Here is a 15,844-nt window from a genome sequence, read left to right on the forward strand (position 1 = left end):
CAGCATCTGCGGTGAAAGAATTCGTCAGCAAGGAATTAGCAGTAGCTCAGTACTGTGGAGGTACCTCGAATTCAGAGCATTAAAAAATATTTTTCACCACATTAAAACTTGGCACAAACTCCAATTCGAGGAATGTGTGAAGCTGTGCGCTGTCTGCCGCTTTCCTCATGAAAGAAAAGCAAAGTGGTGTGCTATTATAAAGAGGTGTCCTATCACATTGCTGAGATATGGTCCCTGTTGCAACAGTGGAAAAAACGTTAGCCTCACGATGTCCAGCGAGCTTCACAGTCACAATTATTTAGCACGATAAGCTCTACCACAAATGTAGTTGCTAAGCCTGACTGATCCAGTTGACAGGTTGGTGTTCCTGGCACAAAATAAGGACATGTGACACGTGTCTTCTAAAAATGTTTACCTAAAAAATACTACTGTTCAATTTAAAGTATTTTGGAGTTGCTGACATTTTAAAATGCCCTCTTAAACCGGGCACTTCTTCATATTTTGTTCTTTTGTTATGAGCTGAGGATTTGAGCATAGCTAAAGGTTTGTTATAAAAAATATTTTATTTGACTTTTTTATATTTATTTCAAAAAGAATTGCCTACTTTATTTTCGAGGCTATTTTTAGATAAGATTTTCTTCATGTGCATCTTGCATGAAGCTTTAAAATTTCAAAAAACATCATGTTAAGTATTTATTTATTTATTTTAATAAAACAACTCAACATGCACATTTGGCTTTGTTTTTGTCTAAACTCACTTTGCAAAAATATCGGGATGTATATCGTATATCGATATTCAACCTAAATATATCGGGATATGAGTTTTGGTCCATATCGCCCAGCCCTATTGCGTTTTTCAAAAATTCATTCATTACTAAATGATCACTGTTTTGTAGTAGAATACAAAGCATTTTTTTTATTTAAAAACATATTTAAGCAAATGTTACTTATTCTTGGCCTAAATTAAGCCTTTTCAATCATAAAATGGTTAAATGATCTAACTAAATGATCTAAAATACAAATACTGTACGAGGCAGAAGAAGCAGAAGAAGGTTGTAATTTTGAATGTAGTACTGTATTCTACATTGGCCACTACAGTAGGTGTCGGTGTTTGGTGAGACAGGCACTGGACTCCTCATTACGGTTCCCGAGGGAACACATCGACTGTGACACTGCTCCAGCAGGGGTTTTATTTGCATCTTACATGGCTTATTTACTCTTATTTTGTCAAATGTATTGGGTAATACGAGTGTAAAGCCATTTAAAGCTGCAAGGAAGTATGCTGTCCGGAAAAAAACAAGGAACTGCTAACGTGTGAGTCTGTTATCTTATTTGTGTCTAATATGTCGTATTTTCTGTGATTATATCTACTATATTAGATAATACAAATGTAAAGGTCACTATAAGAGTGTTATTTCATGTCTTGAGGGCTCTAATGATGTTAAAAACTGTAATTAGGAGATTGTAAACAGGTTTTCTATGCCACATCTATGGAAATATTTCATTTAAAATTCACTTATCACAGCCGAGTCTAGAACAAGTTAACTGCGATGAACGAAGGACGACTGTACTTGAAACAAAATCTCAGTATATGGTTAATTACAAAATAGTGCAAGTTTAGGAACTTGCAAAAAATGTGGTGGCGGCCGGAGAGGCCGTTGGCGCAAATTGGCAGCCACGTTTCTGTCAGACGCCACCAGGGCAGCTCTGGCTACAAATGGAGATTACCAGCACCAATGTGTGACTGTAGAGTGAATGAATAATGAGTTTCTCAAGCGCTTTGGGTATCTTGAAAAGTAAATCACTTACTGCCACTAGGGGGCATATTTGCTTGGTTTTCTGAGGTTTTGCTATGATATGCTGTAATGTCTCAAGCATGGTTCAAATTCTGTGATAGCATCTTTACCGCCTGGGATAAATCGCTCACCCATGACTATATGCAGACAAGTGCGGTAGGAAATGTATGCATGGTTTCTTGCAAACTTCTGAAAGTTTAGAAGCTTTGCAAATACAGAGGATGAGGGTTGAATAATTTTGAGTTCAGCCAAACACTTGCTGGTAATATTTGTATGTTTTCCAGGATGTTGCTATCATATGCTGTGATGTCTTAACCAGATTTATAATTCTGTGATAGCATCTCTCTGCGGGAAATTGCCAGTTGTATTCACACAGTAGTCATTTTTAAATGTTATTATTTCAATCCACACATTTAGTCACCACATAACCACAGCTGCAAATCAAATATTTAGCTTAAAAAACAGCAACATTCTCCTGCCGTTTGAAAGACATTTTTTATTCTTGCTGATCCCTGACGAGATACCACTACAGTAAATATTTATGGCTGTTCAAGGTCACTATAGTAGTGGTTGCCTGCCCCCATCCCCCATCCCTACACCTTGTTCTTTTGCAATGTATGTGCACTTCCACTATAAACCACTAGAGGACTCCTTTTTTTTAATTCAAGTCATCCTTGATCGACGGTCAGCTTCGCTGGCTCCCTCCCTTCCACCATCCCAGGCAACCTTCACTCCCACCTCTTCTTCCCTTCGCGCTACTCAGATGCTAGTAAGACCGGTGCTTAGCAGCTCTCTGGCAGCCTAAAACACAGTGTGAAGGCTTTGATTTCACCTAATCTTCACTAACTGCACAGCAAGAGTGAGGGGGATAACTGGACCAGCTATTTGTGGTATGTAGTCAACAGTATGCGTGTCTTTTTCTGTGTGTGGCGGCTGTCTGAGCGACATAGATTTACAATAACGTGCGAATATACCTGCGTTTATTGAATATATTCATAGAAATGACGTGAGTGCGTCATATGAATAGAGGAGTGAGCTCGACGTGAGAGGGCTAGCTAAGCTTTTGCTTGAACCGGCGAGCCTTGTGTTATGTGACATTTATGTCATTTCAATAGCAGTAAGAGTCCTGGATGATATTTAAGAGGAAAATCATACTCGTAAATCATCATAACTGTTCATTCGCAGTGTTGTCGCATGGTTTCCCCGACACTAGCAATTACCAGTACAGTAGAACAGGTGTTGCAGCCCGCTATGTGATAAATGTGTGTTACAATATTTATGTCTCGGTCGGCTCTGTATCGTCTTGTGTCTATGTGGACTGGGGCACCATGGTTGTCTTGATGCCGGCTTTCGCGCCTTATCAGCCGTCATTCAATTGTGTGTAGTGAGGAGGGAGCTTGGTAGTAGTGGATGGTGATCACGCCTCCTTTTTCACAGTGATGCTCACAATTAATCCATCGTTGTCTTTTACTGCTGATGAACCTCAAGGATCAATAATAACAGTCAATTGTCAGCTGAGTAGGAGCACTGACAGATGTGCAGATTTACAGTAATTGTTAGTTTTAGTAGGCCAGCAGTGTGTCTATATAGGCCCTGCAGAAGCATTCCTGCAGCTATGAAATTATTGATGAGCCACGCCATCCTTGGTGTAGGGTGACATCCTGTGCTCCTTTTGTCATATTTAATTTGCCCTCTGTTGCAAAGAACATCGTGGTTTTTTTTAAATTTGTCTAATCTGCATGCAGGAAGTGCAGGATACAGCAGTCCTTGAGGCCAAATTCCCACAGACAAGGACTTTAAATGTCACCTGGCTCTATGTGTTCATGTTGTGAATGACTTGTAGCAGTGCTGCTCAGATGCTGTTGTTACTGTGTGAAAGTCATTCAGGGTCATTCAAGGTTTTACTGTAATCTGTAAAGTGAAACCAGATGCTCCAGTGCTGCATGTTGTCTTTGTTTCTGAGGCGGGCTTGCTTTTTTCCTCATCCATGCCGGAGGGAAGCAAAGGCAGGCGCATGAAGGGTCCACAGGGGATATGTGTGCTGTCAGGAGAGGGAGTAAAAGGCTACACCACGTCTTTGCAGAATCTAAAGATGTTATTTCTGATTCATTGCAAGGAACTTGGAACAATGTATAACTGTGCAGCACATAGCATCTGTGCAGGGAATGCAGCGTTGTGGCCAGGTCGCACACAACTCTCACTAAACGAGTAGCAAAGGGAGATTTCAACGAGTAGGTATATAATCCCCATGCTGATGGCAAGAGGGAATAGTAATCAGGTTTATCTGTGACACCACAAAGTTCATCCCTTTTTTCTGCAGTGCTGTCTAAAAATAGATTGCATTTCACAAATCGCCTCAAAATACAAACGTAATAACTACCAGCTGTCTCAGCAAATATACACAGGAGTAGCGCTGTAAAATGTTGTCTTGGTAGAAGTAAATAATTAAAACCTAAAGGTAAATTCCAACCTTGCTATAAGTAATATAATACTACACAGTACACAAAGTTCTGTGATGCAAGTTAAAACAATGATTCCTTTAGGAAATAATGGACAAAGACATAATCTTCATTAACCATACAGGCAATTGTTTAAAGTAACATTTTAACCTTAATGGCCATAAAAGTGTAAAAGCTAACGGCTGTATGTTGACATTCAAAACCATAAAACACGACTATTTAACTCCAAATAATGCATGATAATGATTTCTGTTGCAGATGTGCCTGAAACACCTCATGATTTAACGTTCTTTCTTGTCATACAAGTGTAAAAATAAGCTATTACGAGTATAATGTTAAAATGGAAAAATTATGAAATGCTCATATTTAATTTAATAAACAAAGTTGTAATGGTAAGGTGATTTTTGTCATGGAAGCACCTCGTGCTGCAAGAGTTAACATCCTTACTTGGCTTCTATGAGCCTATAGGAGTTCTCTTTGCAAAGTCTTGAGTCGTTTGGGCGTCATGGGGCGGCCAAGAAGAGGGTGGAACCGCAGAGAAGGCCAGAAGGTGGTTTTGGATTAAGAGTGCTGATCTGTGGACTGCTACTGGAGCGCTAGTCGGGACTTGATCAACCCCGGCTGGGTCGCCTGCGCGAGGGTGTATGATGTTGCAAGACCTGAAACACCCAATGATCCCAGGATACATCACTGAGGATGCGTCCCAGTGCACCCCTGAGATGTTTCTTGCATAATGTAAAAAGAAACTAAAACTGTACAGCTGTAACTAGCTGTAACTGCAAGTGACTACACACATGGTCATGCAGGACAAATGTGTTGGGACACTGCTAGTCTTACTGTTGTTGAATGATAATCTGTTTACTCCACATAATGTCCCGTGTACATGGTCAAAAAAGTTCCAGGACTGGTATGACTAAAGATAATATTTCCAATCCAATTCACGAACTACAAGTGTTCCCCTCAAAGTAATCCCATTGGAGTCTAATGGACTTTCCCAGCCTTTACTGCCACGCCTTCATGCACTCCTGGAAGGATTCCTCCAGGATCCGCTGCAGTTCTGTCGTCACGGTCATCTCAATGTCATCCACATCTTTAAAACGGGTCCCCATGTTCACCCCCTTGTGCTTGAGAAAAAGGAAAAAATCAAGTGAAGCCAAGTCGGGTGAGTAGGGAGGGCTGCGCCAGCATGGCGATGGAGTAACTGTGTGATGTTTGGGGTATTGTGAGCAGGTGCGTTGTCATGGTGAAGTAGCCATGAGTTGTTCTCACACAAGTCTCGTCTCTTCTCGTGCTCTGAACAAAGCACACACCACAGGATCTCTTTGTAGATGTGTTGGTTGCCCATCTGGCCCCGTGGCAAGAACTTGCAGTGGACGATGACCCTCACATCGGGTTTGTGTTCCAAAAAAAGCCAAATAAAAAGGAAAACAGGCAGAGTTTGTCCTTACACACTGACTGAATTGTGCTTTTGTAATGGCTTTTCTTCACCATATGCTGATGTCACAGGATTTTGCAATAAGTATTGCAAAAAACCCTAAGAAGCACATAACCATGGTTAATCCTTGTTTGCTGAGCTGAGGTCTCGTGAGATTTGCTGACGTCAGTTCTAGCTGATGTTTTGTGCACTTTAGAGGCATAGTTATCCCTATTATTTTTGGTCTTATCTGAATTGTATGGCCTTGGATTGAATTATATGGCCATTTGGAGGTTTCACTGCCATTTTTTGTTCCATACACAACGGCTCCAGATGGGGAAATAAACACATTTTTATGAGATGTTTCCTCTGTGTGTTCTCAGTCTATGTCCGTCCAACATCTGCGACAGGATTTTCATGTTCTTGTTGGCACACTTCCTGACTTCCTGTGATGCTTGCTGATCATTTCCATTTTTTGTAACTGTCAGCTCAAAACTAGTGCGGAGGACCATGTGATTATTTTTTTTCCCGTCTTTTTGTGTCAAGGTGCACTCATGACGACCACAGTCTCTGTAATCATTCACCAATTGTGACTGAGTGAGGGACCGATTCCACTGTGTCTGTCACATGAGGACTGAGAGGCAGCCAAGGAGGCGTGACCTGTAAGGTACTTTGGTTTGAATGGGTGGAAAGAATTTGACTAGTAAATTAACTTGAGGTGATTTTGGATCCAGATTTGACAGCTTTTACAAGGTTATTTTTAGCCTTTTTTCTGCTGCTGGAAAAGAATCAAAGCTGATTAAATCAAGCAACACAGCCATCTAGATTGATTCAAACATTATGCTGTATGTATATATACTGTATGTATGTGTGTGTGTGTGTGTGTGTGTGTATATATATATATATATATATATATATATATATATATATATATAGACCTGATCAAAATCTTAAGACCAGTTGAAAAATTGCTGGAATTTGCATTTTGCACATTTGGATCTTAACGAGGTTTTAAGTCGAGCTACAATACGCAAAAGAAAGAAGGGGGAGTGAGACAAAAGTAATTTATTGGAAACAACAATTTAAGTGAAATAGGCTGTTTATGAGCTGATCAAAATTTTAAGACCATCGCTCAAAAAATAACAAAAAACTCTCCAAACCAGAACAAAAAATGTTCTCAGTAGGACTCAGTAATGAGTAGCTCCACCGTTCTTGTTAATCACTTAAAAAGTTGGTTTGGGTATGCTTGATGCAAGTGTTTCCAGGAGGCTAGTGGGAACATTGCTCCAAGTGGTGAAGATGCCTTCACGAAGGGCATCAACTGTCTGGAACTGATGGCCATTTTTATAAACTTCCCTTGCCATCCATCCCCAAGTGTTCTCTGTGGGATTTAAATGAGGGGAACATGCAGGATGGTCCAAAAGAGTGATGTTATTCTCCCTGAAGAAGTCCTTCGTCAAGCGAGCATTGTGAACTGCAGCGTTGTCCTGTTGAAAAACCCAGCCATTACCACACAGACGAGGGCCCTCAGTCATGAGGGATGCCCGCTGCAACATCTGCACGTAAGCAGCCACCGTTTGACGACCTTACATTCTCATCAGAGAATGAAACGTTTTTCCACCTTTCGATGTCGCATGGTTGATGCTCCCTGGCAAAGTCTACACAGGCAGTTTTGTGGCATTGAAGACGAGGTCTTTGAATTAGTTTTTTAAACCCTTTTCCCGCAGATGCCATCTGATGGTTATTGCGCTGCAGTTGGTACCAGTAAGGGTCTTAATGTGGGTTGAAGACCGCCTTGTGTCTTGATGGACAGCCAATCGGATCCTCTGGCTCAGCACATGTGTGATTTTTTTGGGTTTACTACTTTACTGTTTTTGTTCCATAATGCTCAGGATCTTTCAAAGCATTTAGAATGACTGTCTTACTGCGCCCAACCTCAGCAGCAATGGCACGCTGCGAGAGGCCTTGCTTATGCAGCTCGACAATCCAACCACGTTCAAATAGAGAAAGCTTCTTAGCTTTAGCCATCAGGAGGGCATGACAATGTTCCAAATGTTTTTTGTGTCACTCCCCCTTCTGGTTTTTGCATATTGTAGCTCTACTTAAAACCTATAAAGCTATAAACATTTATAAAGCAGTGTACTGTGGCTCATTTAATATAAAATAAGCATTTTAGTAACATCTGTCTTATTAAGTTGTTAATATGTTAGCTCATAGTTATCTGTGCTACCTTTGAACTGGTTTTAAAAATATTACCTGTTGTAGCTAGCAGTATTGTAACAAATCATGTATTTGTTATCTGTTATATGAACCTTAAACTTGCACATTCGATTGTAAGTTACATGATTTCTAATGTACTTTATTACACCTTTAAACGATGTTCCTTGTTATTGTTTAGATTTTAAATTGCATACTGTTCCTTTTAACTGTGTGTGTGTGTGTGTGTGTGTGTGTGTGTGTGTGTGTGTGTGTGTGTGTGTGTGTGTGTGTTTTGTTGCACAGTAGGTTTTCTCGCTTCCTGCCGTTCTGCTTGTGAGCATGGCAATATTTACGGCCTCATTGTACAATGATGAACAAGGGTCAGAACAGAGCTGTTATCTGTCGGAGTCAGTGGCCGCTACACTCGCCGGTTTTATTGAACGTGTCCAATGGCTGCTTTAAGTGGTTGAGTTAAATTGTTAGTTCAAGGTTCTGCAGCAGAGGCCAGTTTCACAATCATTGTGACTAATTGTTTACTCGTCAGTGCTTATCTGCATACACGGGACAAACTCAAAATATGTGTGACTGTGTGTATATGCTTGTCAACTGGTTGAACTCCTTGCATGATCTCCACCATGTTAGAACGGTTCTAAAAATGTCCACCTCAGTCAAAATGTAAGAGTACTTGTGGAATACTATCTGTAACACTTCAGCCCTGGAGGTGGTGATAATGCACATTACAATGTGAGTGCCAACAGCACAGAAAGCTTTTTTTTTTTTTTACCACATCTCCATCTGCTGAATTTAGTGGGTGACTGCACTTGATGTAACATGGTCCCAACGCAAGTGGACTGTGACGGTGCAAATAAATGTGCTCGTCGGAAGTAATAATGGTCAATTTTGATGGACACTGCCATTGAGGTATTAATATAACAATGTACTTATTATTGTAGTTCTAATCTAATATTTGGTCCTCTAATACCTGTATATCTATATAATTTGAAATATTAGGCAACACCTCTTAATATTATTACTACATAATGACAACCATAATTGGAAACACATTGTAACATTAATACCTCAATCAAAATTGAAAATGGTTATAGTTCTAAACAACATACAGCCCTCATTTCATTGTGCAAGTGCACCCAGTGTAATTAAGTGTATAAATAGTGAATGATCCAGTTGAGGGAAATCTGATGGGAAGTAATTCTGGCATCGCTGCAGTGACCTGACGATTGGCTTCCAAAAAGTAATTCCTCTGGGATTTGGTCAGCGGGTAATGGCACAGTGGATGTTGCACACAGTCTCCACTTGTTTCTACACAGACTCTGATTGTCATGACAGCTCAAGCATGTGAAAAGACTGTAGGTCAAATAAATGTCCTGATGCAGACCGAGTGGTGTGGCATTTAGATGAACTACAGTGGACAACTGGAAGCTGAGGGCATGGCTAAAAAGATGGGCGATGCCAGTTTGTTGGGTGACTCATGGACGTCTGAACAACCCGAATATACTGACCTCTGTAAATTATGGCATAGTGAGAATAAAGTGAAAAAACAATGTTTATTATATTGGTTGTTCTAAGCAGTGGTGGACTGCGTACAAAGAAACTGACCTGCCAACGTGTACATCATTTTTGTACTTGTACTTTTGTACCTTCATTCCACCTGTACGCTTCACTACTCTCCAGGTACGGATTTCATTGCATTTTGCTGGTTTCAGTTTCAAGTTCACTCGGTGAAGCCTGGATTATTTTACTGTATCATACTGTATGTCGCACCGGTTCGCTCCTCCCCCTGCACACTCTCTTGTGTGGCGTGACGTGTACGTCCAAAAAAAATCTAATCTCGCAGAAGAACATGATTTCCTGTGTCTTTATGACCTGTCCAGAGGGCGGAAAGCCCACCTCCATGAACGCCTTCTCCTCCGGTTTGGGATCTACATTGGCAATGAAAAAGTACTATTGTAACGCATGGATGGGTTCCAGCTGCAATGGCACTCTCTTTAATTACCATGGTTCACTCACGACAAAGGAAGTGAACAAGCTAAATAGGCAACGAGAGTTGGGGTTGCTCACAGAGTTAGACTCAACCCCGACAAAGAGCTTTCAAAGCAGGAGTGTCCAAAGTGGGTTTTTTTGTGGCCTACAGCTCATTTCTTCATTGGCCTGCAGCACAGAAATAAAAAAATCTAAATAAAAAGATTAGCAAAAATGGGAAAAATATTGTTTTAAATGGCATAATGCAAAAGAAAAAGCTGAAATATTGATGCTTTGTCTTTACATACAGTTTATGGAGCTTGTATTTTTTTATTCTTTGTACAAAATAAAATAAAATATCAAGGTGCCCCGAGGGGGTAGGGGGAGAGCAAGTTACTATCATTAAACAAGCAAAGGTATTACGCAGTTAACTGGGAAAAACGGTCATAAAAACAAATAAGAGCAGACAAACACAGCCATGTTCTTGTCTAAATACACCACAGCATAGAACAAACTGCCAAGGTCACATGATAGTGTTGATGTTATGTTATGCACCCCAGCACTTGCTATGTGTTATACTTGAACACAACATCATAGCTTTTAGTTTCTGACCACCTCACCAGCGTTGGCCACAGAGGCACCTTCCTGTTCTCATCTGACCTCTCTCCCACTTGCACACTTTTCTCCGCCTTCCTCCGCCTCTGGAGGAGTTTTGGGCCAGCGGGGCTGGGGGTGGGCTTCAAGCCGTCCAAGCTAAACACACCATCCCGCAGCGTGTTGTTGTGCAATGGAAACATCCTTACATGCTGTGCAATCTGTTCAAGGTCTAATGAAAGGGGTGGATGGGTACACACAGAAACCCACCTCTCAACACGGTTGTGAGTCGTGCTTGAGAATTGTGACTCGTGACTGAGGGACATTGCTAGTAGGAGGCGGTCTGGAGCTCCTGCAGAGGGAGGTGGCTGGTGATTGGTGGAAGCAGGGGGTGGAGAGACTGAAAGTGGGAAGAGGAAGCATCTTCACACACAGGCATAGTGTGTCAAAAATAGGGTGCATTTTGGAAACATCAGGCCTATATTATGTGTTGGCTGCAAATTATTTGTTTAGGCGAGTATCGTAGACATCATGGCTTCCTCTATGTGAGACCACTTTCACAATGGCGGGGTGTGTGCTTGAAACATGAAGGTTCATGGACACACAGTGTATTTCGCCATGGGAAAAGTTTTTAATGAAATTGTAGGACGACAAATATTACCTCAGTAATCAATTACATTTCAGACATTTGTATGCACGCACAACACTGAAATCCTTTAGCATATCAGTGTGTGGCGTTAAATTATGGAACAGACTCAGAAAGAACCTCAGTGTACCAATTTGAGATAGTTTAAGACACAGGACAATGGTGATGATGTTTACAAGGTATATGGAAGATGAATACTGAAAGCCACAGCATCTGATATCATTTATTCTCAATTAGTTTATTATTAGTTGTATTTACTAAGGTATTATCTATCATATATCCTGGTATATGTTCAACACAGGGAGTGAACAAACTATGCTTGCTGAGACTTGGAGATGGGGTAGAATTAAATGGTAATGGTTTAATTTATTTGAACATGCATACACGTTACATTGGGATACATCACATAATACAATTCACAGTTTTTCATGTCCAATAAGGAGTAGGAAGAAGCAATTACAATACATTTGTTCACTTCCTGTATTCCACATGTACTCTTTGCCAAGAAGCTCTGCTTCTTCCTACTTCTTTTCAGACATGTGCAACACCGTTCGAAATATTAAAAATAACCTTAACCATAACCACCATGGACATGGAAGGGATACTTTTTTTGACGTAGGAATCATTTTGTCAGTTAATTTGTTCATCCACGTGTGCTCATTTGGGTCACAGTTGAGCTTGAGCCTATCCCAGTTGACTGTGGGTGATGTTTTTGGAATGTGGGAGGACGCCGAGTACCCAAAGCAAACACACAAACGCATGGGAGAACATGCACACTCCATACAGAGATGTTCTAAACGGAGGCTCGAACCCTCAGTCTCTTTACCGTAAGACCAACATGCTACCCAGGCCTTGAATATGATGCCTATATTCAGTGTGAGCCATGAAATGCCCATACTAAAAAGATGGCTTGATAATAACAGATCATCCCTGAACATAAGTAAAACTAAGATAAGGCTATTTGTTAATAGCAGAAAGGATACTTATACGCAAATACAAATTGATGGAATGGACATCGAAAGGGTTAATAAAAACACAGTTCTGGGGGTCCTTATAGATGAAACGAAGAGATGGAAATCTCACATCAAAAATATACAACATAAAGTGTCGAGAAATACATTAATATTGAATAAAGCAAAATTTGGCCTCGATCAAAAATCACTCCATACTCTCTATTGGTCCCTGGTATTACCATATGTGGAAATAACTATAAAAGTACACTTCGATCGCTAAAGATACTGCAAAAAAGATGTAAGATAATCTATAATTTCCTGCAAATAGAGAACATACAAATCATCTATTTCTAAAATCACAATTATTAAAATTTGATGATCTAGTTGATTTTCAAACAGCTAAAATGATGCATCCTAACATTGTGCATCTGCTACCTAAAAATGTCATACAATTCTTCTCGACAAGAGAGGAGAAATATGACCTCGGGGAAAAATGTAACAATGCTAAAAACCTTCAGCATTTCAGTATATGGTATCAAATTATGGAACGGATTGAGCAAGGGACTCAAACATATTAAGTCACTCCAGACAAGGGAATTTGGTTTTATATTTCAATACTTGGAGATGTCTGTATGTACGGTATGTGGCATAGGGGAATGATGCACTCTACTTCTAGCTATTTTTGCATGCTTTAGATTGTTCATTGTGCACACAATGTATTAAGACTGATGCTGATTCAAACTTTTATTTGATTTCAATATTTCTGTATTTCATTACAGATACAGATATCCCCCAATTTGAAGAAGACAGACCAGACTAAATCATCGACTACATAATCCCATTCCGAACTGCAAGGCACTTCTTAACCATCAACAAAATACATAAAAAGACTGCTCCCACCATTCACAGTACACAAAAACATTGACAGCAGCGAGAAGCCAGGTCTTTACATAAATGGCTGACAAGCAAATTAGGTAAGATAAGTAGTACAAGGAATGCATCAGCACTTTCGGCTTGTTTTATGCTGCAAACTCAGGTTTTTGCCTTTTTTTTTCCCCTCCGACTACCTTCATCCAGTTTGCCTGCCAAATTGATCAATGGGGGGGTCGCTGGCCTAATTGGAGTCACCTGTGTGTTTCCCATCGACCTGGCCAAGACTCGCTTGCAAAACCAGCAAAATGGATCTCGCCTTTACACCAGCATGTATGTCTGATCTGACCAATGTGACCAGAGTTGGCTGTCTTTTTGTATAACATCTGTTGGCTTTTATATTTCAGGTCAGACTGCCTTATTAAGACCATCCGGTCAGAGGGATATTTTGGGATGTATAGAGGTAAGTTTTCAACTTGAGAAAACTTTGACAAGGATAAAAACAGGAAGAAGAGTGTAACTGACTGCATAGTCTGTTTGTGAGTAGTCATTCAGACAGACAATTACACTGAAGCTGCTGAGGTCACAATCAGTTCCACAACACTTGCCAACCTTCCTTTTGTTGGCATTTAGAATCCTTTCCATAAGAAATAATATAAACTGATTTTTTAATTAATTAATTCAAAACTGTATCCATCATAAAAACCTTCATCACCTGTACAGGCAATGGTTTTGGTTACATTTGAACATCTGACTACATCCTGGACCAGTCCACAGGGCACATACACATACACTACATGTTCACACCTACAGCCACTGAGCGGTAATTGAGCCCATGCTAGCTGTGCGAACGTCAGCCATGTGTACCACGGTACTACCGGTGACTCACTGTTCTTGATAAATCGTCAAATCAATAAAACACAACAGCAGATCCCGCAGGGAACTACTGTTCATTCCAGGACCACAAGCGAATGGCAAAAATCCACGAGTATTTCAGACACCGTTAAAAAAGATAATACTTTAAAATTATTTTTTGACCAAAAATCTGCCAGTTTGTGGGCCGTGAATGCTGAATCGCCAATGTGCGGGGGTCCACTGTACAGTCGGCCCTCGCTACATCGTGGTTCAAACATCGCTCCCTCACTAGCGCCGTTTTTCAAAAATTAAGTAATTAATAAATGATCGCTGTTTTGTGGTTGACTATGGCCCATTATTAGTAAAAAAAAATATTGAAAGACAAGTCATATGTAGTATTGTGGTCACTAGGTGTCAGTGATGGCACAAAACATTGACAAGACATGATTTTTCATTACCTTCACACTGCTGTAGTCGGCCATGAAATGTCCGACATGACAGTGGAAAAAAAAAATCTCCTCACCTTCTGTGTGGAAGTGGTAAGTTTTTGGCTTCTTACTTTGTCTTTCTTCCCCACTCCGTTTGTAACCCTTTCTTAAGTTTAGAATAAATAAATTGATAAATATATTATCAATGTGGTGTAAACAAATAATACTAGGAGTGTAAAGTGGATGACAGAGGAGTTATTTTGTGCCTACAGGGCTCTAACAACAGTAAAAGAAAATATTTAGAAAGTCATAAACAGGTTGTCTATGCTTAAACTATGAAAATATTCCATTTACTTTGCAGAAATTCACTTATAGCTGTCGGGTCAGGAACCAATTAACCGCGATAAATGAGGGACGACTGTATACCTAAACTTTGACAACAGGTGACGATGCTTAAGAGTGACACTTGGCACAGTTCACAGGAAAAAACAACTGTACGGCACGTGTCCCACGCATGAGTTTCAGCAGCAGAGTAGCACACCCAACATTGCAGACGTAGCTAAGGCTGCTAGATGCTGAACACTTATGATAATTCAAATGCAGCTACTGCCATCATGTGGAGTTAATAAAATATACATCAGGAGTTTGCCTACAGCCATCCATCCATCCATCTTCCATGCCGCTTATGCTCACTAGGGTCGCGGGTATGCTGGAGCCTAACCCTGCTGACTTTGGGTGAGAGGCGGGGTGTTGCCTACAGTTACATCTATTCATTCTTTTTGGCCTGGTGCTAATTAGAGACCCCAGCAATTATTTGCTTTTATAGATCATGGACTATGAGATTTTAGGAGATTTTAGTCTGTAGTTAACTGAATAGAAGTGTTAATCGGAGCATAGACGATGTTTGTCCATCTTCTTTTTCCTTGTTGTGCCAGAAAAGTTACAGTAAAAGCAAATCACATGCACAATCCATTGATGTTCACTTTACTGTAACCAAGGTCTCGCAAATACACTTCATGCATTTCAGTGGTCTGAATTGTATGACCTTAGCGCCATTCAAATTTAGATGTTCCACTGAATTACATAGAATGTAAAAAAAAATGTTTTTAGTGCTCCCACCCTTCTCCTCTACTTCTTCTATCTTTTATGCTTTGCCCCGTTTGTCTTTTCCCAGGAGCGGCGGTGAACCTAACACTCGTCACACCAGAGAAAGCCATCAAATTGGCTGCCAATGACTTCTTCAGGCATCACCTCTCCAAGGATGGGTAACGGATTAAAATGCCTACAGGCTATCAGACACACACACACACACACACACACATTCTCGTTTCCATGTTTTTTGAGGACCATATTTTTTATCGTCACTTGTGAGTACCACCCTTTCTAAAGGTGCTACAAGGATGAAAAAAATCAGGTACTCTAACCACATTTTTATAAGCTTATACACGACTTCAAATATCTAAATTGTTGACGTAATGAATTTTCTCGTGCTATGTGGGGACATAAAAAAAATCAAGAAAACACGGTTAATGGGGACCTCATTAACATAATATTTGCATACTTCACACCAAGTCCAATGTGATTAGTGGGGACTTTGCAACAAGTATATTACCAATGTGATTTGAAGGGACTTTGCAACAAATATATTAC

At 40.3% G+C, this 15,844-nt stretch overlaps 1 protein-coding gene across 3 annotated transcripts in view; it reads left to right on the forward strand.

Moving 5' to 3' along the window:
* Positions 1-2,478: 2,478 nt before the first annotated feature.
* Positions 2,479-15,844, forward strand: part of slc25a22a (solute carrier family 25 member 22a) — a 28,351-nt gene continuing 14,985 nt past the window's right edge. Inside the window, exons 1-6 of one of the 3 annotated variants that reach the window (XM_054776548.1) lie at positions 2,479-2,686; positions 6,216-6,336; positions 12,821-13,015; positions 13,119-13,244; positions 13,319-13,374; positions 15,369-15,459. In XM_054776548.1, the coding sequence (XP_054632523.1) occupies positions 12,996-13,015; positions 13,119-13,244; positions 13,319-13,374; positions 15,369-15,459 (293 nt within the window). In that variant the 5' untranslated portion in view covers positions 2,479-2,686; positions 6,216-6,336; positions 12,821-12,995. The remainder of the gene's footprint in view (positions 2,687-6,215; positions 6,337-12,820; positions 13,016-13,118; positions 13,245-13,318; positions 13,375-15,368; positions 15,460-15,844) is intronic. The other 2 variants (XM_054776549.1, XM_054776546.1) reach the window with 2 other exon arrangements.

Source organism: Dunckerocampus dactyliophorus, chromosome 5 (assembly GCF_027744805.1).
Source record: "Dunckerocampus dactyliophorus isolate RoL2022-P2 chromosome 5, RoL_Ddac_1.1, whole genome shotgun sequence".
Lineage (NCBI taxonomy): Eukaryota > Metazoa > Chordata > Actinopteri > Syngnathiformes > Syngnathidae > Dunckerocampus > Dunckerocampus dactyliophorus.